This window comes from Stenella coeruleoalba, assembly GCF_951394435.1.
Source record: "Stenella coeruleoalba genome assembly, chromosome: 20".
Lineage (NCBI taxonomy): Eukaryota > Metazoa > Chordata > Mammalia > Artiodactyla > Delphinidae > Stenella > Stenella coeruleoalba.
This window is the reverse complement of record NC_137166.1, coordinates 4,508,401-4,533,275: the sequence shown is the minus strand read 5'-3', so window position 1 is coordinate 4,533,275 and position 24,875 is coordinate 4,508,401. Positions and strand designations below refer to the sequence as shown.

Below are 24,875 nucleotides of genomic sequence, written 5' to 3'. Positions count from 1 at the left end.
TACAATGAGGTACCACCTCACACCAGTCAGAATGGCCAGCATCAGAAAATCTAAAATCAATAAATGCTGGAGAGGGTGCGGAGAAAAGAGAACCCTCTTGCACTGTTCATGGGAATGTAAATTGTACAGCCACTGTGGAGAACAGTATGGAGGATCCTTAAAAAACTAAAAATGGAACTACCATATGACCCAGCGATCCCACTACTGGGCATACACCCTGAGAAAACCATAATTCAAAAAGACACATGTACCCCAGTGTTCACCGCAGCACTATTTACAAGAGCCAGGACATGGAAACAACCTAAATGTCCATGGACGGATGAATGGATAAAGGAGATGTGGCAGATATATATAATGGAATATTACTCAGCCATAAAAAAGAATGAAAGAATGCCATTTGCAGCAACATGGAGGGACCTAGAGATTATCATACTAAGAAAGGTAAGTCAGAAAGAGAAAGACAAATACCATATGATATCACTTATATGTGGAATCTAAAATATGACACATATCTATGAAACAAAAACAGACTCACAGACATAGAGAACAGACTTGTGGTTGCCAAGGGGGAGGTAGGGGAGGGGAGGGAAGGATTGGGAGTTTGGGATTAGCAGAGGCAAACTAGTATATATAGGATGGATAAACAAGGTCCTACTGTATGGCACAGGGAACTACATTTAATATCCTGTGACAAACCAGAATGGAAAAGAATAATAATATAGGGACTTCCCTGGTGGTCCAGTGATTAAGAATCACTTGCAATGCAGGTCTTGCAATGCAGGTGACTCTGGTTCAATCCCTGGTCAGGGAACTAAGAACCCACATGCCGTGGGGCAACTAAGCCCACGTGCCACAACTACTGAGCCCATGTGCCACAACTAGAGAGAAGCCCGCACACTGCAATGAAAGATCCTGCGTGCTGCAACTAAGACCTGATGCAGCCAAAAGTAAATAAATATTTTTTAAAAAGAGTAAGAATGTATATATTCATATATATATATATATATATATATATATATATATAACTGAGTCCCTTTGCTGTACAGCAGAAATTGACACAACATTGTAAATCAACTATACTTCAATAAAATTTCTTTTTAAAAAAAGGAAAGAAAACCAAACTAAATCTAAAAGAAGCAGAAGAAAGAAAGAAAAGACTTGGATGAAGATAAATGAAATAGAGATTAGACAACAGAGAAAACCCATAAAACCAAAAGTTGGCTCTTTGAAAATAACAAAAAGTGAACAAACCATTAGCTAGACTGACCAAGAAAAAAGGAGAAGAATCAAATGGCTAACATCAGAAATGAAAGTGGGGACGTCACTACTGACCCTGCAGAAATAAGGATTATAAGGGAATACTATGAACGACTGCCCACGGTTAAATAATCTAAATAGTCCTCCAAAGTTGGAAGACCCACATTTGCTGGCTTCAAAGGTTCAGTACAAGCCTACAGTAATGGAGATGGCGTGGTACCACTCTACAAGGCCAAGGTCTAAGGACGGAGGCAGGGCACTTGCCTTGAAGCTTCATCTCGGAGCACAGCTGAGCAGCCAGCACCTGCACCCTGGACAGGGAGCCTGGGCCTTGCTTCTGAGTCCAGCCTCTCAGCTCCTGTCTGTAGTTTAGCACGTGTGCCACAGAGCCAACCAGGTCCTCTGTAAACTTGAAGACCGCAATTTTACCATTAATCGCATTTCCGTTGTCACCTATGACCTACATCATATCAACATGGGGAAGGGTGTCTCATGTCCTTAAGGCCAACTGTGATGGCCCACAATCTGGAACAGATCATGTAACTTGGGTAGTTACTCATTTTTCCAATGACACATTTGGCTGGTCTAGATTGCCAGTGCCTTTTTGTCCAGGAGTTCTGACCTCAACCAGTGACATGGTCTAGGTACCCGCCCCCCGGGGTGGACTTGTGCGCAATGCCTCCATCAGCTGCTTAATCGTCCTAGGTCCCCCACCAAAGGATACCAAGGTTGCTTGGGATGGCTGCAAAGGGCCTGGTGGCCTCTTACCTTTTTGACCTCTCTTGCTTTCACAGGACCTTCTGTGGCAGAAATCATTTTCAGGATCACGAGACTCTTCTCCTCAGCATTTCCTTTCAAAAGGTAGGACATGGACACTGTGAACTGCTCCTGGGAGATGCGCTCACTGGGCCCCTTGGTCTTCCCAGTCACGTCCACCCTCCGCATGCCCTCAAACAGTCTGGTGACCATCTCTTGGGGAAGAGCTTCCCCCACATGGCTCTGCGGGGACAGGTAGGTGAAGAGGTCAGACAGGGTGCCAGTCAAATGAGGCAGGATGATGGAAATATAGCTAAGGGAGAAAGACCAACCGCTGCTACCAGCACATAACCTTCCTAGATCCCCAAATGCACCATCTCTCCCCACCTAAGGGCATCATGACACCGCAGGACCCACACACCTAACGCGTCCTGGCTCGTGGCTCATCTTGGCCGTCCGACTCTTCCATCATCTGTTCCCATCCTGCCCTCCAGACTTCCCAGTCTCCCAGACTGGCTGTGTCATTCCTGCCTCTGGCCATCGTCTGCTCTTCACTCTGCTTACAACATCTCCTCAATTCTAGATTCTAGTAGCTGTCATTTGCATGTCTAAATTCATTTCCATATGGAACATACGGTCTGTGTAGTGCTAAATTGGCATGCTCTATACTATGGACTTCCAAATATATTAGCTAGCTTTATCAATCCGAGTTCTTTGTGCTCAGTATGCATTGGAAAGGGGGGGGGAGGATAAATTGGGAGATTGGGAGTGACATATACATACTACCATATATAAAATAGATAACGAATAAGGTCCTACTGTATGGCACAGGGAACTACTCAAAATTCTGTAATGACCTATATGGGAACAGAAGCTAAAAAAGAGTGGATATATGTGTAACTGATTCACTTTGCTGTACAGCAGAAACTAACACATCACTGTAAATCAACTACACTCCAATAAAAACTTTTTAAAATTTTAAAACTCTAGTTCTTGGGACTTCCCTGGCGGTCCAGTGGTTAAGACTCCACGCTGCCAATGCAGGGGGCATGGGTTCAATCTCTGGTCAGGGAACTAAGATCCTACATGCCACACAGCAAGCCCAAAAAATTAAAAGAAAAAAATCTAGTTCTTAATCGTCTTGCCAGTAACGTTCTGTAAATATCCTCTTCTCTTTAACTCCAACATGAAATCTGATTTTGTCCAGGGATCATAAATACAGGGGGAGAGAAAGCAAACCATGAACTAAATCAGCGAGGTCTGAAAACTGAACTCTCCTGTAACAACTTCCCGTGTCTACATGGTCTGTGACAACATCAATATTCTGTATTTCTTGTAAAGCAGTTTCCCACCCTCATTGCTCAAAAAGAGTATTCCTATTTCTGTCGGTGTTTCCAAAGTTCTACTGGAAGAGAAACCTCTAATTCGTTCCCAAAGGAACCTTTATTTGGTTGCCAAGGTTTTCTGACCAACTTTTCACCATATTTATCTTTTTTTTTTTTTTTTTGCCGCACTGGGTCTTCATTGCTGCGCGCAGGCTTTCTCTAGTTGCAGCCAGCGGGGGCTACTCTTCGTTGCGGTGCGCGGGCTTCTCATTGCAGTGGCTTCTCTTGTGGAGCATGGGCTCTAGGCGTGCAGGCTTCAGTAGTTGTGGCATGCAGGCTCAGTAGTTGTGGCTCGTGAGCTGTAGAACGCAGGCTCAGTAGTTGTGGCGCACGGGCTTAGCTGCTCTGCGGCATGCGGGATCTTCCCGGACCAGGGCTCAAACCCGTGTCCCCTGCACTGGCAGGAGGATTCTTAACCACTGCGCCACCAGGGAAGCCCCACCCTATTTATCTTGATAAACACCTGTGAACGTTGTCACGAACTCAGCAGTTAAGTCCCTAAGTGGCCTGTCTTGTTCTGTCTGCTCCAGCTTAGTGGGCGACCCAGCAGACTGGGGTGCTTTTGGTCTAGTGGAGATACACATGATACACACACACACACACACACACACACACACACACACACAAGCTGTAACCCCAATAACCTCCCTGGCCAGTTTCCTCAACTATAACGTGAGTATGTTGGGGGGATCCCCAATACCATCCGCTCCTATTCTGCATGTCCTAAAACAGGAGGCTCTCCTCAGAAAACTAAAAATAGAGCTACCATATGATCCCACACTCCTACTTCTGGGCATACATGCAGACAAAACTATAACTCAAAAAGATACCTGCACCCCTATGTTCACAGCAGCACTACTGACAATGGCCAACACATGGAAACAACCTAAGTGTCCATCGACAGAGGAATGCATAAAGAAGATGTGGTACATATACACAATGGAATACTACTCAGCCATAAAAAAGAATGAAATTATGCCATTTGCAGCAACATTGGATGGACCTAGAGATTATCATACTAAGTGAAGTAAGTCAGACAGAGAAAGACAAATACTATACGATGTCACTTATATGTGGAATCTAAAATATGGCACAGAAGAACCTATCTACAAAACAGAAACAGACTCACAGACATAAGAGGTCATACTTGTGGTTGCCAAGGCCGAGGGGGAGTCAGGGAGGGATGGAGTGGGAGTTTCAGGTTAGCAGATGTCAACTATTATACATAGGATGGATAAACAACAAGGTCCCACTATATGGTACATGGAACTATATTCAATATCCTGAGAGAAACCAAAATGGAAAAGAATATAAAAAAGAATGTGTATATGTGTATAGCCGAGTCACTTTGCTGTACAGCAGAAATTAACTCTACGTTGTAAATCAACTATAGTTCGATAAAAAACTAAATTTGAAAGAGGAGGCTCTGAAATGTCTTCACACATTGCACCGCCTCCCCACTGCCCAGGGGGATGGGCTGATGAGGTCTCTTTGCTGTTGTCTCGCTCTGTCTGAGCACCCAAACCACCCAAACATGTGGCTAAGAGCCCCATGGAACGGGGCCAAAAGATGGGTAAATGGGCAGTTCCCACTCGTTGTCAGGTGAATCTTGACTCTGAGACTTCGTTATTTTGTTAGGAAAACCACCAAACTCCCAGGACGTCAAACGCTTACGAATCCTAAAGGCCAAGGTGGACTTGAAACTTTGCAGTTATTGGACCCACAAATACAGCTAAGGGCAGCCTATCACTCGTCTGGAGGGAAACCGGCGACAGTGGTTCAAGAGACAGGAAGAGGCCAGCCCCTCTAGTCAACCTCAAGTGGGAAAAGTCCCCCAAACACTGTGATACGAAGGCTGAGCAGAGCAGCTACAACACGGACCACGGAACCCACAAAGCTGAAAATAGGTACTATCTCTCCCTTTCTAGAAAACACACCCCTCCGTGTTCCCACACCTGTCTTACGGGAACAGACAGCCAATGTTGGCCTGACCCCTCCCCAAACTCAACATGAACTTCTGACTGTTACTCTTGCCTTCAGTGCCTGTAGAGAGAAGGATCTGGGCGAGGTACTGGAGCGGAGTTCCGCCGACGACAGAGCATCAAACAATCTGTCGATCTCGGCCTGCTCCGCAGGAAGAAACCGCGGGGAGAGACTCTGCCCCGAGAGGCTCTGGCTATTCCCCATCTGTCCTGGTAGCTGGCAGGAGTCTCTGCAGAAGGAAAGTTCACACCCAGTTAGCAGGGAAATCAAGAGGTAATCATCACAGAAAATAAACATTGATAATTACATGGTCAAGGTAATCAATACTGACCTCCTTGCAAAATGCAGCTACAACGCGTCAGAGCTATGTAATGTTGTTTCAGTGTGGCAGAAATTAATGGTCGACACAAATAAAGTGGGAAAACCCAATTCTAATTCTTCTGACTGCCTGAGGCCTGCTCATAATTGCCAACCAAAAGTCGATTTCTTTATTCGAAAACAGTTTCTAAGCTAATGTAACTAAAATGTAGAAGAATCAGGATTTCAATCTAAATATTTATTTTTTAAAAGTCTGAGTTGAAAAAATAATCTATAAGGCTGGATGATCACACACATTTTAAAAAAATCAACACCCTGCAAATATCACCTAGAGAGCAGACGTGCTATTAGACATGTTTTTCCCTTTGTGATCCTGGCTCCACCTGGCTGGCTGTATGGTCTTGGGCAAGCGACCAAAACTCTCTGTGCCCCAGTTTCCTCGTTTGTAAAATGGGAATAATCACAGCCCAACCTCAGACGGCTGTGATCATGGTTGGCCAAAGCTGTGAGATCAGGACTTCCCCGGTGGCACAGTGGTTAAGAATCCACCTGCCAATGCAGGGGACAACAGGTTTGAGCCCTGGTCCGGGAAGATCCCACATGCCACCGAGCAACTAAGACCATGCACCACAACTACTGAGCCTGTGCTCTAGAGCCCACGAGCCACAACTACTGAGCCCCCATGCCACAACTACTGAAGCCCGTGCACCTAGAGCCCATGCTCCACAAAAAGAGAAGCCACCACAATAAGAAGCCTGCACACCACAACAAACAGTAGCCCCCACTCGCCGCTACTGGAGAAAGCCCGCATGCAGCAATGAAGACCCAATGCAGCCAAAAATAAATAAATAAAATTAATTTATTAAAAAGTAAAGAAGTAAATAACATACAAAGGAATTCCCATAACGTTATCAGCTGATTTTTCAGCCGAAACTCTGCAGGCCAGAAGGGAGTGGCAGGATATACTTAAAGTGATGAAAGAGAAAAACCTACAACCAAGATTACCCAGCAAGGATCTCATTCAGATTCAAGGGAGAAATCAAAAGCTTTCCAGACAAGCAAAAGCTAAGAGAATTCAGCACCACCGAACCAGCTTTACCACAAATGCTAAAGAAACTTCTCTAGGAGGGAAACACAAGAGAAGAAAAGATCTACAAAAACAAACCCAAAACAATTAAGAAAATGGTCATAGGAACATACATATCAATAACAACCTTGAGTGTAAATGGATTAAATGCCCCAACCAAAAGATACAGACTGGCTGAATGGATACAAAAACAAGACCCAAATATATGCTGTCTACAAGAGACCCACTTCAGACTTAGTGACACATACAGACTGAAGGTGAAGGGATGGAAAAAGGATATTCCTTGCAAATGGAAATCAAAAGAAAGCTGGAGAAGCAATACTCATATCCAATAAAATAGACTTTAACATAAAGACTGTTACAAGAGACAAGGAAGGACACTACATAATGATCAAAGGATCAATCCAAGAAGAAGATATAACAACTATAAATGTTTATGCACCCAACACAGGAGCACCTCAATACATAAGGCAAATGCTAACAACCATGAAAGCAGAAATCAACAGTAACACAATAATAGTAGGGGACTTTAACACGCCACTTACACCAATGGACAGATCGTCCAAACAGAAAATAAATACGGAAACACAAGCTTTAAATGACACAACAGAACAGTTAGATTTAACTGATATTTATAGAACATTCTACCCAAAAGTGGCAGAATACACTTTCTTCTCAAGTGCACATGGAACATTCTCCAGGATAGATCACCTCTTGGGTCACAAATCAAGCCTCAGAAAATTTAAGAAAATTGAAATCGTATCAAGCATCTTTCCTAACCACAACATTATGAGATTGGAAATCAATTACAGGAAAAAAACTGTAAAAAACACAAATACGTGGAGACTACACAGTGTGCTACTAAATAACCAAGAGATCACTGAAGAAATCAAAGAAGAAATAAAAAAAAAAAACATAGAAACAAATGACAATGAAAACATGACAATCCAAAACCTATGGGACACAGCAAAACCAGTTCAGGGAAGTCTATAGCAATTCAATCTCACCTCAAGAAACAAGAAAAATCTCAAACAATCTAACCCTACACATAAAACAACTAGAGAGGGGCTTCCCTGGTGGCGCAGTGGTTGAGAATCTGCCTGCCAATGCAGGGGACACGGGTTCGAGCCCTGGTCTGGGAAGATCCCACATGCCGTGGAGCAACTGGGCCCGTGAGCCACAACTACTGAACCTGCGCGTCTGGAGCCTGTGCTCCGCAACAAGAGAGGCCCCGATAGTGAGAGGCCCGCGCACCGCGATGAAGAGTGGCCCCCGCTTGCCACAACTAGAGAAAGCCCTAGCACAGAAACGAAGACCCAACACAGCCCTAAATTAATTAATTAATTAATTAATTAATTTAAAAAAAAAAAAACAACTAGAGAAAGAAGAACAAAGAAAACCCAAAGTCAGTAGAAGGAAAGAAATCATAAAAATCAGAGGAGAAATAAATGAAATAGAAACAAACAAAAGAGCAAAGATCAATAAAACTAAAAGCTGGTTCTTTGAGAAGGTAAACAAAATTGATAAACCCTTAGCCAGACTCATCAAGGAAAAAAGGGAGAGGATGCAAATCAATAAAATTAGAAATGAAAAAGGAGAAATCACAATTGATACTGCAGAAATACAAAGGATTACAAGAGATTACTACAAAGAACTATATGCCAATAAAATGGACAACCACGAAGAAATGGACAAATTCTTGGAAAGGTACAATTTTCCAAGACTGAACCAGGAAGAATTAGAAAATATATCTTAAAAAATATAACTATTTTTGATAAAAAATATACCTATCACAAGAAATGAAATTTTAACTGTAATTAAAAATCTTCCACCAAACAAAGGTCCAGGACCAGATGGCTTCAGAGGCAAATTCTATCAAACACTTAGAGCAGAGCTAACACCTAATCATTCTCAAACCCTTCCAAAACATTGCAGAGGGAGAAACACTCCCAAATTCATTCTATGAAGCCACCTTCACCCTGATACCAAAACTAGGAAAAGATATCACAAAAAAAGAAAATTACAGACCAATATCACTGATGAATATAGATGCAAAAATCCTGAACAAAACACTAGCAAACAGAATCCAACAGCACATTAAAAGGATCATAAACTATGATTAAGTGGGATTTATCCAAGAGATGCAAAGATTCTTCAATATATGCAAATCAATCAATGTCATACACCACATTAACAAATTAAGGAATAAAAACCATATGATAATCTCAACAGATGCAGAAAAGGTTTTTGACAAAATTCAACACCCATTTATGATAAAAACTCTCCAGAAAATGGGCAAAGAGGGAACCTACCTCAACATAATAAAGGCCATATATGACAGACCCACAGCAAGCATCATACTCAATGATGAAAAACTGAAAGCATTTCCTCTAAGATCAGGAAAAAGACAAGGATGTCCACTCTCGCCACTCTTATTCAACATATTTTGGAAGTCCTAGCCACGGCAATCAGAGAAGAAAAAGAAATAAAAGGAATACAAATTGGAAAAGAAGAAGTAAAACTGTCACTGTTTGCAGATAACATGATACTATACATAGAGAATCCTAAAGATGCTACCAGAAAACTACTGGAGCTAATCAATGAATTTGGTAAGGTTGCAAGATACAAAATTAATGCACAGAAATCTCTGGCATTCCTATACACCAACAATGAAAAATCAGAAACAGAAATTAAGGAAACAATCCCATTTAACATCTCAACAAAAAGAATAAAATACCTCGGAATAAACCTGCCTAAAGAGGCGAAAGATTTGTACTCAGAAAACTATAAAACACTGATGAAAGAAATCAAAGATGACATAAACAGATGGAGAAATATACCATGTTCTTGGATTGAAAGAATCAATATTGTGAAAATGACTATACTACCCAAAGCAATCTACAGATTCAATGCAATCCCTATCAAACTACCAATGGCATTCTTCACAGAATTAGAATGCCATTACAATTCGTATGGAAACACAAAAGACCCCGAATAGCCAAAGCAATATTGAGAAAGAAAAACAGAGTTGGAAGGATCAGGCTCCCCGACTTCAAACTATACCACAAAGCTACAGTAATCAAGACAGTACGGTACTGGCACAAAAACAGAAATATAGATCAATGGTACAGGACAGAATGCCCAGAGATAAACCCACGCACATATGGGCACCTAATTTACAACAAAGGAGGCAAGAACATACAATGGAGAAAAGACAGCCTCTTCAATAAGTGGTGCAGGGAAAATTGGACAGCTACATGTAAAAGAATGAAATACACTCCCTACCACCATACACAAAAATAAACTCCAAATGGATTAAAGACCTAAATGTAAGGCCAGACACTATAAAACTCTTAGAGGGAAACATAGGAAAAACACTCTTTGACATAAACCACAGCAAGATCATTTTTGACCCACCTCCCAGAGAAATGGAAATAAAAACAAAAATAAACAAATGGGACTTAATTAAACTTAAAAGCTTTTACACAGCAAAGGAAACAGTACACAAGACAAAAAGACAACCCTCAGAATGGGAGAAAATATTTGCAAATGAAACAACAGACAAAGGATTAATCTCGAAATATACAAACAGCTCATGGAACTCAATATCAAAAAAACAAACAATCCAATTAAAAAATGGACGGAAGACCTAAATAGACATTTCACCAAGGAAGGCATACAGATGGCCAAGAGGCACATGAAAAGATGCTCAACATCACTAATTATTAGAGAAATGCAAATCAAAACTACAATAAGGTATCACCTCACGCCGGTCAGAATGGCTATTAACAAAAAATTTAGAAACAATAAATGCTGGGAAAGGTTTGGTGAAAACGGAACCCTCCTGCACTGTCGGTGGGAATGTAAATTGATACAACCACTATGGAAAACAGTATGGAGGTTCCTTAAAAAACTAAAAATCGTATTACCATATGACCCAGCAATCCCACTACTGGGCATATATCCTGAGAAAACCATGATTCAAAAAGAGACATGCTGCAATGTTCACTGCAGCACTATTTGTAATAGCCAGGACATGGAAGCAACCTAAGTGTCCATCGACAGATGAATGGATAAAGAAGATATGGCACATAGATACAATGCAATATTAGTCAGTCATGAAAAGAAACGAAATTGAAATATTTGTAGTGAGGTAGATGGACCGAAAGTCTGTCATAGAGTGAAGTAAGTCAGAAAGAGAAAAACAAATACTGTATTCTAACGCATATTTATGGAATCTAAAAAAAAAAAAAAAAAATGGTACTGATGAACCTAGTTGCATGGCAGGAATAAAGAGGTAGACATAGAGAATGGACTTGAGGACACAGGGTGGGAGAAGGAAGCTGGGGCAAAGTGAGAGTAGCATTGACATATATACACTACCAAATGTAAAACAGTTAGCTAGTGGGAAGCAGCAGCATAGCACAGGGACATGGGCTCGGTGATCTGTGATGACCTAGAGGGGTGGGATAGGGAAGGTGGGAGGGAGGCTCAAGAGGGAGGGGCTATAGGGACATATGTATGCATATGGCTGATTCACTTTGGTGTACAACAGAAACTGTATTGTAAAGCGATTATTCCCCCCAAAAGATCTATGTATAAAAACAAAAGATAAAAAAAAATAAACTCCAGGTACCAAAAAAAAAAAGTGAACAATTCAGTGGCATTTGGGACATTCACAACATTGTGAGACCACCACCTTTATCTAGCTCTAAAACGTTTCCATCACCCCAAAAGACAGCCCACACCCATGAGCGGTTATTCCCCATCCCCGATCCCTCAGCCCCTGGCAACCACTAATGCGCTTTCTCTGTGGATTTGCCTATTTCGAACATTTCATGTAAATGAAATCATCCAGTACATGGTCTTTGGGTTCTGGCTCTTTTCACTCAGCATAATGTTTTAAAATTTCATCTGCATGGTAGCACGATCAGTACTTCACTCCTTTTTATGGGTGAATAATAATTATGGTAGATGGAGATGCCGTCTTTGGCTTATCCATTCGTCTGCTGATGGACATTGGGGGCTGTTTCTATCCTTTGGGTGTTGTGAACAGTGCTGCTGTGAACATATGTGTACATGTACTTGTCTGAGTCCCTGCTTTCAAATTTGGGGGCGGCAGGTGCTATACCTAGGAATGAATTGCTGGGTTGTATAATCTGATGTTCCCTTTCTGAGGAATTGCCAAACTATTTTCTGATTTACATTCCCAGCAGGAAAGCATGAGGGTTCCAATTTCTCCATATCCTCTCTGACATTCTTGCTATTTTTCCAGCTTTTTAATCCAGCCATCCTGGCAGGGGTGCCCATCTGCCCCAAACAGGAAGCGTCCAGCAGAGGGCTCCTTGGACAGGAGCTGTAGCGCACTTGCAAAGGCTGCTGGAAACGGGTGCTTGTGCAGCCCAGTTTGGGGCTATCACTCACAGGCCACCTGATCTAACTGGTTCCAATTCTCAAGTTTTTCAGCAGCCTAAGAGCCAAGAAGGAAAACTTCTGGCCCTGGGCTCAAGGTCCTGCCTGCGTGAGTCTTTCTTCATGTCTAAGATACAGCGAGTGGCACCACCGGGTGCCTGGTCCCCTCCAGGGGGCACAGCCCAAGCAGCCATGCCAAGGCAGACCCGTCTTGTTTGTCAACTTTTCTAAGAGCCCCAGGAAACAACCTGATCACGTAGGAGTGGATGAGGAGACGAGCCATCATCATCTGATTTTTAACTACCTGCCACTTCCGGAAGAGAGGAGGAAAGAGTGCCAAGCAAAGGCAGAAAGAAGGTACGAACATCACTGACGCTGCAGTTAATTTAATATATTCTGCCAACTGCCAAGCCGTGCTCTTAGTATTAAGTGTCTGAAAGCCACGCCTAAGAGAAATCACAATAGAAAATAGGTCGGTGCCCCCGGCTATCGACAAGCAGGAGTACGCGTGTGGTCAGAGCTGCATTTCCAACCCAAGGCAGCGAGGAAGCGCGGGGTCTCGGTGAGAGTGTGAAGGGGGCTGCTTTCTTGGAAGGCTCGAAGAAGGGGCTGATGCCATTCAGTGACTGGGTAGCTTAATCCTTTTCATCGAGGATGCAGGAGGAACGGAGAAGGGCTAGGGTGATAATTAAGAAGGACGCTGCACTGTTCTGTGGACCCGAAAGCAGGCTGCAGGTCATTCTGGGACCCCGCACAGTGACCTGATCTGTCTACACAGCATGATCTTGCTTTCACTGGGTTCACCCCCGCTTTGCTTCCATTAGCGATACATCACGATGGCTTTAGTCAAAAGGATTTTTAGAGTCACACCCTTCCAACCAGGGAAATTCAAGATTCTCTCAAAATCTGTGTTAATTTGTCAAGTCACCAAAAGATCTGTCACACAACTCTCCCTGCGTCCCTCCCTTGTTATCCTGCTGAAATCCTGGAAATGGTCAATGAATTAAAATGTACCCTAGTGAAAGCTATTTCGTTCTCAGGGTCTTCCTAGCAAAGATCACCACGTTTCTTCACTTCCTCTAGAAAACCTTAAGGTTGTGACACGAGAAGGCCCCTGACTCACCTAAACTCTGGAAGAGATGGCGGCCTTCTGACACCTGCGGGGAAAGGTTTCTGAGATGTCAGCACAGCTGCATATCAGAGCTGGACCCTCCCGGCCGGTGACAGCCGTGCCCACCCGGGTGGGCTCCCAAGGCCGACCTGGCGGATGCGTGTGGTCCCCTCGGAACGTCAGACACCAGTCTCTGTGGACAGTTCCCTTCTGCCCGTTGTCTGGCTCAGAGGACCCTCATGTCCACCTCTGCACCCCTCATCATCTACTCAGCCTCAGGTTCCACGACTACCCAGCATTCCTGACTTTCCTAGAACCGACTGCTGCCTTAACTGACGGGGACACAGGGCCCTCCTTACTCACGCTGCTTGCGCGGCACCCACACCTGCACGCCTGACTCACCCACCGCAGAATCTGAATGCCATTAAAGAGACTGCCGCACGGCCACCTGGCCAGCACCTGAGTCAGCCTGGTACACGCACGCACGGGGACGTGCCGGTCCAACAGCTATGTTGTTCCCCACCCACCCCTCGGGTGGACGGCCTGTTCTCTCACCAGCTCGTGAGATCCCGTGTGCTAACTCCAGGAGGTCGGCCTTGCCTGGGTCCCTCACGTTCGGGCCCCATGGGACTCACTCCCAGACCCCAGGCACTCAGGGCCCCTTGGATCAGTGCCACTCACTCCACCACCCGTGACCAGTCCCCTGCCCACCTCTGTACCCATGGTCCACCAGGCCTGGGCCACCAGGGAGAGCTCACAGCAAGGACAGGGGCTCCATCTACATGCCGCACCTCAAACTCCCCACATCCTGGGAAAACATCCTTCCTTCTCAAAACCAAGGAATCGCTCGACCGGGGGATACCAGCCTCTCTTAGGGGGACGTCTGGGGCTAAGAGGCTGCCAACACGTAAATGCTTCTCCTCAGTCATTCCCAGATGCTCCATGACTGAGCAATCAGGGCGACCAGGGGCAGCGCACTGAGAGGTCACGGGGCCTGCCCCCTCCAGCACACTGGCCTTCCTGACATCAGCACATGCGTCTAATTCCTTCAACAGATAACTCGGTGTCTCCTAGGCCAGGCCCCGTCGAGGGAGAGCAGACAGAAGCCTCAGAAAGGCCCAGGGCCTGCAGGAGCGTCCCGTCCAGCAAATGCTGCGGGGATCGGCAGGGATGGGGCGAGAGTGGAAAACGTCCCAAAGGACATGTTCTGGCTGGGTTTTCCGGCACCCACTGGTGGTTCACCCAGGAAGCAGGGACAGTGCACACAAAGGTGCAGGGTGACACCGACATCGTCCAGGCGAGGTCTGGTGTGCGGAGGGGGCCAGAGGGGTCTACAGAGCAAGGCGGCCTCATCTGCCTCCACCCAGCCACTCACTTCCAGCCCATCCCAGCCCCCTCCTCTGTCCCACCGGAAACAGTCTCCTCCACTGTTGTCCGGAAACAGCAGCCTGGCCTCCTCAGGGTCCAAATGCCTTCGAGAAAGGACCAGAGCTGGGCGAGGCGCCCACAGGGAGGACTGGAGGGCAGAAATGCACAGGAGAGGTGCGGCCCATCGGCATGCATGCGGTAGGCTCAGGGCGGCCCCTGGAAGAGATGCCAGGGATGGCCCAGAAGCAGGGCAGCTGGCAACACTGGCTTTTCTTCTAGGAGGAGGAACTGCTACGCCCTCAAGCAGGAGCCACCGGCCTGGAGCCAACAAAAGGTGGAAGGAAGGGCAGCCTCTCAGACCATGCCCCAGGCCCCTGGCCCACCATTCTCGGCGTCCGCAGGGCACTGGTAAGAGGACACATCTTTAGACAGCTCCAAGGACAGCCCGCTCCTGTTAAAGAGCTCCACACGGCGGGATGAAGTAGTGGCAGTGGTACAGTGTCCCCAAGTTCCTCCAGCCTGGACTGCATCGTTTTATCAGGCCTGAAATCTCTTCAATCAACTTTGGGGAGGAACTGAAGGCCTTTGATGCGTCCTTACTTCTCCCCAGATGCATATTCCTGAACTTTCTTTCAGTCCCTGGCCATGGTTTTCTCACGGGACTGTCCTGGGTGCACCTCGATATGTGCCACAGGTTTTTTTTTCCGGGCAAGCTGTGCATAAAACAACCCAGCGCTGGCCTGAGTCTCCTGCAGGTTTACGTATATCACATTCTCTTTCAAGAGGACGCGCCTCAGTGTTCCTTTAAGATGGCTAACCCCAGCGGTTCTCAACTGGGGGCGGTTCTGTCTGCCGGGGGGACAGCTGGCAATGATGTCTGGTTGTCACGACCAGGGAGAGGGGTGCTGCTGGCATCTAGAGGATACCAACCAGGGGTGCTGCTAAATACCCTACAACGCACAGGACAGCCCCCCCTGAACAAAGAAGTCCCTGGCCCCAAATGTGAGTAGGACTGAGAATGAGAAACTGGCTTCCAAAGATGCAGGGCCGTGGGGCAGAGCGGGAGGGTGGGCACTGAAGTGCGCTGGCATCCAGGCGGTGTAAGCAAAGGTGCACAGATCCGAGTCCAAGCTCTGACACTGGTCGGTGCTAAGACTGAGGGCAAGTTATGAAGGCTTTTCCAACCCTAGTAACACAGGGACAGTGCCACCAGCCCTGTAATGAGGGGAAAGGATTAAATGACGCAGCATCGGGCATTTATTTATCAATAATTCGGCTTTCTGGAGGCCAGAGGAGGAGACACATGAGCCCAAGGCAACAGAAGGTTTCTTGCCTTGGAACAAAACAGCTCAGCTTGGAAGGAACAAGCTCCCCAGGGCTAGGGAGGGAGCCAGGAGCTGTTTTTCTGCAGAATCGGCCGCAGTTCCTGCTGGCATCCTAGCATGGCTCAGGCACCTCTTTTCAGAGCCTCTCTGAGGACTCCTGTGCTCGAGGGACACCCTGGACCCTCCACCTCCAAGGGGCCACAGTCCTGGGAGCAGCAATCTGGCCCTCAGTACGCCCCTTCTGCGAAGACTCCCAGCCCCTCATCTGCTTCAAGCTTTGTTTACATCCCAGAACCTTCCGCGAAGGGTCAGCTTGAGCCTGGGCCAGCCGCCAGCTGTGCAGAGTCCCTGCTAGCCAGAAGGTGACCTGTCCCGCTCCTGCCCTGTGCTGGCTTCCCTCCCTCCAGGGAGCCCCAGTGGCTCATCTGCAGGGTGTCAGCCTAGGAGCACTTTCTTCTCTCCCCTCTGCCCTAAATTTAGCCATCAGCTCCACTCTCCGGGGACAAAGTGAGTAGGCTGTGGTCATTAGAGAGACCGCCCCAGCCCGGCACACACTCCAGTACAGCCCCCTGCCTCGCCTCCTCCCGCCGACGCTCCCCAGTTCTTCCTGCGTCTCTACAGCTCTCTCTCGCTTTCCCTTCTGACAGCGGGCTTCCACCCTGAGAACCCTCGGGTAAGAATCTGCCGGAACCCTCCGATCTCAACCACACGGCAAGCAGAATGTGAGGAGTGATTCTGTGCTCCAACACGCGGAGAGACTCTTCCTCCCTCGCAGCTATCCCCCCACCACTCCCCACCCCGCCGCTGGGCAGAGAGGCACGGGCTGCCAGGGAGGGGCAGGGCCCAGGTCCACTCTGGCACCATTCGTTCCCAGGACCAGGGTCATCGCCCCCAACCCTAAGTTGGCCAGGCTGCTCCCTCCAGGCCTCCTGACCAACGACCTTCCCCCTCCCACACCCCCACCCTTCCTCCCACCGAAGCCCTCACCCTCAGCCCCAGAGCCGACCCGACCTGCCTTTCCGGTTGCGGTCCACAGGTGCTCCTCTAGAGCCGCCCACCCCGTTGCCAGGCGACAGCGCTGACGGACGGCTATCTGCCCCAATCGCAGAAGCGGAAGTCTAGGGGCGGAGCCTTATAAAGAATTCAGTCAATGGATATGCACCTCATGGGGAGCCGGCCAGGCGCAGAAGGGTAAGGGCGGGGCCGTGGGCGGGGCCGGATGCAGGAAGGAAGGAGGTGGGATTCCTGGGGAGCCGCCGTGGGAGGAGCTGGAAAAGGCGCTAGAGGCGGAACTGGGAAAGAGAGTGGCTGAGGATTCACGGGAGGAGCCAGGGAGGAGCACCTGGGGAGGGAGGGGTTGTCTGGCCTCGGGTAAAGTAGCTGGGCCTTGGGAGTACGGGGTGTGGCCGGGATGAGGACGGAGCTGGGAGAGAGGAGAGCGGGCCTAAGTGAGACCCAGCGAGAGACGAGAGAGGCAGGTAACCCAGCCGCGGGACCCTCCGCTACTGAGGCCTCCATGGATTAAGACCCAGGCAACCCTCCTCTGGCACCCCTCTCCCTCCCCCAACTAATCTGGGCGCAGCCTCGCATCCCAGGGCCCGGGCTCCTGCCTACCCCCCACCCCCGCTTCTAACCCTCGGCAGCCCAGCCCCTCTCTCTTCCTGGGAGCCCTCACTTCTGTCTTGGTTCTCTGACCCCCAGTCCTTTCCAGTGGCATTTCAACGTGCTTAAGTCTGTCCAGTCTGGATAAATAAACTCACCTAGACCCTCAGGCCTTCTCCAGCTTCTCCCATCCCATCCTCAACCCCTCGACCCCAGCTTCACTCCAAAATGTCTCAGGACTGTTGTCTGGATTTATAAACCTTCCATTCGCTCCCCAAACCACTGAAACCTGGCCCCAGGGGCTCTGTCACTAAATCCATGGGGCACTTTCAGTCCTTACATGCAGGGGTTCACAGTCAGCCTTATTAAAACTCTCCTTCCTGGGCATCTAGGTCACTCAGCCCTGGCTTTTCTCCCCTCCCTCCCTGGTAGTTTTCACGCTACGCATCCTCCCTGAGATTAATTCCTTCCTCCTGCCTTCCTGGTGACTTCACTTCCCACCTGTCTGCTCTGCTGACCCCCAAACCTGCACGTCCACCTGGTGGTCTAGACTGCACTCTGACCCTTAACGCCCATCAGGTTGCATCTCAAACTCAGCCCAGCCAAATCCAAACTCTTCCCTCCAAAACTGCATCTCCTATTTACTTCCTTCCTGAGGGCCGTCCACCACCTTCCAGGCCCAAGTCAGAGAACTGGAACCATCCTGGATGCTTCCTCCTCCTTCTCTCCCCGTGTTCCATTACTCACTAAATCTGTTTTACCCCCAAGATCTGGCCTGCATCCACCCACTTCCCTCCATGTCCCCAGGGCCCCCTGTCTGGGCCAGACCCCAATAACAGCCTCCTTGCCTCCTCCAACCCATCTCCCAGCCAGAACCAATGGAACAGTGAGCACAGAAATCTTCCTCCTGCCCCCAAGACTGAGAAACGGCAGCACAGGATCGAGCAGAGTAACAGACACAGATGAAACCAGCTGCTGGGTTTTGCTGTCCTCAAGTTCACGAGGAACAACATTTCTCAAGGACACTCAGCTGCAGCTGTAAAGTGTCATAATCACCCCCTTTTTTGTGTAGTGACTGTTTTACTCAAAAAGAACTTTGAACTGTAAAATCATAGATGAGCAGAAACTTCACTCTTTGAAATTGTATCACTCAGAATGAAACTTCCTGCTCCCGCCTGAGGATTTAAGTCAACTTTGATGGAGAAGCAGCCGGGATTTCCAACCCAGGTGCAGATCCATATAAGTGGTTTTTGGACATGATGGTCCATTGCCCTCCTAACTCTGTGGTTCCCAAGGGAACGGGAGCCGAGTCTACACTGCAGCCCAGGCCAGATGCTGGCCGCTTCCCACACAGCCCTGTTTGGCCCTGAGCCTGTTGAAACGCTGCTTCTCTTAAGTTTCACCCAAACCCCACCTTTCCACAAAGTCCTATGAAATCTGTCTTTGCCTTTGTCAGTTTGAGCTGCCCAGGGCTCCCAGTGTCCTGGGTGAACAGGCCTGATTTGTCAGACTACGGGTTGACCTTGATGGTCCTGGGCCTGTGGGGCTAGGACAGCTGTAAGGTCCCAAGGGCAAGGGCAGTGCTGGTCACAGGTCCCCAGATCATACTGAGCACCTGCTATACACCTGCCAGGCCTGTGATACAGCAGTGAGCATTACAGTCCCTGCCCTCAGTCTTCTAGTCCTTTATCATTCAGTTCCACCTGCTGAATGAGTGGGGAGGAGCATGATTAAATTGAGGGCAGGGGATGGTTGGGGGGTTTCTGGCTGCAGAGGAGAGGCTGGGGAAGATAAGAGGGAGAAAAACCAGGACGGTGAGAAGCTACGGCGGGAAAATAGATGGGATATTAAAAACTACACAGAGACTTCAAGGCTTAAAAAGAATTCAGAGCTGGAGAACAGTATGGAGGTTCCTTAAAAAACTAAAAGTAGAGTTGCCATGTGATCCAGCAATCCCACTCCTGGGCATATATCCATAGAAAACTATTAACTCGAGAAGATACATGCATGCCTACGTTCATAACGGCGCTATTTACAATAGCCAAGACATGGAAGCAACCTAAGTGTCCATCAACAGAGGAATAAAGAAGATGTAGTGTACATATACACATATACGTACATATACAATGGAATTTACTCAGCCACAAAACGAATGAAATAATGCCATTTGCAGCAACATGGATGGACCTAGAGATTATCATACTAAGTGAAGTAAGCCAGACAGAGAAAGACAGATATCATATGATATTGCTTATATGTGGAATCTTAAAAAAAGGAAAAAAAAAGTACAAATGAACTTATTTATAAAACAGAAATAGACACACAGACATAGAAAACAAACTTATGGTTACCAAAGGGGAAGGGAGGGGAGGGATAAATTAGGAGTTTGAGATTAACACACATATACCACTACATATAAAATAGAAAACCAACAAGGACCTACGATATAGCACAGCGAACTATACTCAATATTTTGTAATAATCTATAAGGGAAAAGAATCTGCAAAAGAATATATATATATATATATATATATATATATAAAAAACTGAATCACTTTGCTGTACACCTGAAACTAACACGACATTTTAGTCAACTGTACTTCAATTAAAAAAAAAAAAAAGAACTCAGGCCATCTGAACATTTTCCTTTTTGTGTCAAGGGACTACTGCCTTCCAGACTCTTTCTGTTCACCCTCGTCCCCGCCGTTCCTGCCAATTGGGTGCTTCCTGGCCAGAGCCCCTTCTTGCCTGCTGCCTGGGGACTGCCTGGATGCTTCAGGCCCGCAAGGCACAGGCCCTCGTGGAGAGATGGGTCTGAGCACCGAGGCTGTCCCGTGGGAGCAAAGTGTTCCGCAGCCCAGGCGCCCTCACCCTCCTGGACACGAGGGAGTAACCCCAGCTCTTCGTCTCCGCCCGCTCAGGTTTCTGCCGCCTGCAGCCAAGGGAGTGGAAGGATAAGATCCCCTGTACTTATGCGTGCAAACCTCGTGAGTATACTTTCAGGAATATCCGAGGTGGTGGCATTCTGTGCAAAAAGGCAATTTCCTAGAGGCCGGAACACGCCCAGGGCAGGGGGCCAGGGGGCTATGGTGGTCCCAGGTGCAGGCAGTGGGGGGCAGCGGGGGCCCCCCGGCTGTAGAGATACCGACAATAAAACCAACTAAAAGTCGGTCTGCTTTTTATCCCCAAGCGCCAGCAATTCTAAGCAACATCAAGTGACATCATTCTCCTCCCTGAAAAAGCCTTTTATTGGGCTAAGCACAAAACCAGGGGTTGGCAGACTTTTTCTGTCAAGGGCCTGACAGTAAATATTTTTGATTTTTCAAGCCATACCATCTCTGTCACAGCTACTCACAGCTCTTGTGGCACCAAAATACCCACAGGCAATAGAAGAACAGTTGGGCATGGCTGTTTATGTCACACATTTATGGACACAGAAATATGAATTTCACATAATTTTCACACATCATAAAATATTAGTCTTCTGATTTTGTTTCCAACTGTTTAAAGTATGAAAGTCATTCTTAGCTCACTGGCTATATAAAAGCAGACAGTGGCTGGACTGCAGTTACTGTGACGGTTTTTTTTGTTTGGTTGGTTTATTTTTTACTAGCAGGATGAATTCTTAGAATTAAAAAAAAAAAAAAAAAAAAAACTTTACCCAAAGAAGAAAGCTGTTTGCTACTTCAAATGTGCCAACAGGGCTTCCCTGGTGGTGCAGTGGTTGAGAGTCTGCCTGACGATGCAGGGGACGTGGGTTCGTGCCCCGGTGTGGGAAGATCCCACGTGCCGCGGAGCGGCTGGGCCCGTGAGCCACAGCTGCTGAGCCTGCACGTCCGGAGCCCGTGCTCCGCAACGGGAGAAGCCACCGCAGTGAGAGGCCCGCGTACCAAAAAAAAAAAAAAAAAGTGCCAACAGAGGAACAACTCATCAAGCATGAAGAGCCACAATAACATCATCTCACAAAAGGAAAATGACAAGTCTCCAGAAACCAAACATGAAGTCAAGGAATACTATGATCTAACTGATAGAGATTCAACACAGCTGTCATAAACAAACTAAAGAGCTACAAGAGAACTCAGAAAGGCAGTTCAGTGAGCTCAGGACTAAAATTAAGGAACAGAAGAAATACTTCAGTAAAGATACTCAACTCTAAAAAAGAACAAAATAAATTCTGGAGCTGAAGAACTCAATGAGATGAAAAATGCATTAAAAGGCATTGGAGGGCTTCCCTGGTGGCGCAGTGGGTGAGAGTCCACCTGCCGATGCAGGGGACACGGGTTCGTGCCCCGGTCCGGGAAGATCCCACATGCCGCAGAGCGGCTGGGCCCGTGAGCCATGGCCGCTGAGCCTGCACGTCCGGAGCCTGTGCTCCGCAACGGGAGAGGCCACAACAGGGAGAGGCCCGCGTACTGCAAAAAAAAAAAAAAAAAAAAAAAAGCATTAGAAATAGAGCAGACCATATGGAAGAATTAGTGAGCTTGAAGAAGCTTATGTTTTAATAATATTTATATTTTTATTTATATATTTTCATGTATATTTATAATATTTACATAAGCTTCAAACTGTACATTTTTATGACATTTCTTTAAAAACCGAGTTTACCAATCCTGTTTAAAATTGCGTCAAAAAAAATAATAAAATACCTAGGAATAAACCTAACCAACGAAATGAAAGACCTACACACTGAGAACTATAAAACACTGATAAAGGAGATAGAAGATGATTCAAAGAAGTGGAAAGATAACCCATGCTCTTGGATCAGACGAATTAATATCGTTAAAATGGTGTACTACCCAAAGCAATCTATAGATATAATGCAATCCCTATCAAATTACCCATGACATTTTTCACAGAACTAGAACAAATAATCCTAAAATTGACATGGAACCACAGAAGACCCAGAACTGCCAAAGCCATCCTGAAGAAAAAGAACCAAGCCAGAGGCACAACCTTCCCAGACTTCAGACAATACTACAGTAATCAAAACAGTGTGGTGTCGGCACAAAAACAGACATATGGATCAATGGAACAGAACAGAGAGCCCAGATATAAGCCCACACACCTATGGTCAATAAATCTTCAATAAAGGAGGCAAGAATATACAATGCAGAAAAGACAGTCTCTTCAGCAAGTGATGTTGGGAAAGCTGGACAGCTACATGTAAATCAGTGAAGATAGAACACACCCTCTCACCATGCACAAAAATAAACTCAAAATGGCTTAAAGACTTAAACGTAAGATAGGTCACCGTAAAACTCCTAGAAGAGAGCACAGACAAAACATTCTCTGACATAAGTTGTACCACTGTTTTCTTAGGTCAGTCTCCCAAGGCAATAGAAATAAAAATGAAAATTAAAAAATGGGACCTCATCAAACTTACAAGCTTTTGCACAGCGAAGGAAACCATAAACAAGAGGGAAGGACAACCTACAGAATGGGAGAAGAATCTCTGCAGACGATGCAACTAACGAGGGCTTAATTTCCAAAATAGACAAATGGCTCATACAATTCAACAGCAAAAAAACAAACAACCCAATCGAAAAATGGGCAGAAGACCTAAAGAGACATTTCTCCAAAGAAGACATACAGGTGGCCAATAGGCACATGGAAAGATGCTCAACATCACTGATTATTAGAGAAATGCAAATCAAAACTACAATGAGGTACCACCTCACACCCGTCAGAATGGCCATGGTTAAAAAGTCTACACATAACAAATGCTGAAGAGGGCATGGAGAATAGGGAACCCCCCTACACTGTTGGTGGGAATGTAAATTGGTTCATCCACTATGGAAAACAGTACAAAGTTTCCTCAAAAAATTAAAAATAGAGTTGCCATATGATCCAGCAATCCCACTCCTGGGCATAAACCCAGACAAAACTATAATTCGAAAAGATACACGCACCCCTATGTTTATAGCAGCACTATTTACAATAGCCAAGACACGGAAGCAACCTAAGTGTCCATCAACAGATGAATGGATAAAGAAGATGTGGTACATATATACAATGGAATATTACTCAGCCATAAAAAGAATGAAAGAATGCCATTTGCAGCAACATGGATGGATCTAGAGATTATCATACTAAGTCAGACAAAGACAAATATATGATATCACTTATATGTGGCATCTTTAAAAAATGATACAAATGAACTTATTTACAAAACAGACTCACAGACAAGGAAAACAAATTTATGGTTACCGAAGGGGAAAAAAGGGTCATGGGCTTAACAGATACACACCACCATGTATAAAATAAACAACAAGGACCTCCTGTATAGCACAGGGAACTATATTCAATATGTTGTAATAACCTATAATGGAAAAGAATCTGAAAAAACATTACGCATATACACATATATATATAAAAGCGAATCAGTTTATACCTGAAACTAACACAATATTGTAAATCAACTATACTTCAATAAAAAGTAGACTCTTTTAAAACACTGGGTTTATTTGGAGAACACCAGTTATAGATCTGGCCCCAACACACATGGATACAGCTACAGGCATTCAACTCAAGAGCAAGTTTGAAATACCTGGAATTTTCTGAGGTCACTCAGGGTGCAGTTTGGGTCTCCAGCCCCCCCCTGCGTTGAAAGAATAGATTTGAAATAAACATCACCAATACAGTGATGCGCATGACCAAGAAACAGGCCTTGGGCTACTTCAGTGCTGACATTCTACATGACCACTTGGACTTTTTGTGCTTAAAAATTCTCAACTCCAGAACAATCTAAAAGCCTTTAGAATAAATCCCAAAGGAACTGAGGCATAAATGGCTTTTCAGTTTCTGGACTGTAGCATGTAATGCAATTTGGGTGAATCTCTGTCAAACGTAGCCTTAGGCTTAAGGCCTTCCCTACTCATACAGCTGCTGCTTCATGAAAGCAATCTTGAAAGCAAAGCTAATAAAACTTGTTCATATATATGTGATGGCTTAAATAAATGTGGAAGAGAAGGTACCTCTCCCTTTCCAAAGAATCCCAGTAATTTATGCAGATGCTCCCAAGTGGGGGAGGCAGAGCATGACTCCCTCTCCTTGGGCCTGGGCTGCACACGGCGACTTCCTTCCAGAGAGATCAGAATGGAAATGGAGACCGGAGTGAACCACACAGGGCAGGAAACTGACCAGGCTACCGCACGCAGATGATCACAGCTGACATCAACAGTCATAAATTACATGGGTACAATGGGACCTTCTGACCAGAGGGTCCCTCTGTGACCTTGGTTTGGGGAGCCCTCAGCTCATCACGGACCCAG

General features: G+C 46.3%; 1 protein-coding gene across 4 annotated transcripts in view; it reads right to left on the bottom strand.

Annotated features, from left to right (window-relative positions):
• The window catches only part of MEAK7 (MTOR associated protein, eak-7 homolog), an 80,874-nt gene that overhangs the window by 31,265 nt on the left and 24,734 nt on the right, over positions 1-24,875 (bottom strand). For 2 of the 4 annotated variants that reach the window (XM_079907044.1, XM_079907046.1), the window contains exons 1-4: positions 17,018-17,056; positions 5,433-5,610; positions 2,026-2,256; positions 1,522-1,666 (exon numbers count right to left, since the gene is read on the bottom strand). In XM_079907044.1, coding sequence (XP_079763170.1) covers positions 1,522-1,666; positions 2,026-2,256; positions 5,433-5,585 — 529 coding nt within the window. In that variant the 5' untranslated portion in view covers positions 5,586-5,610; positions 17,018-17,056. Of the gene's footprint in view, positions 1-1,521; positions 1,667-2,025; positions 2,257-5,432; positions 5,611-17,013; positions 17,057-24,875 lie in introns of those variants that run through there. The other 2 variants (XM_079907045.1, XM_079907047.1) reach the window with 2 other exon arrangements.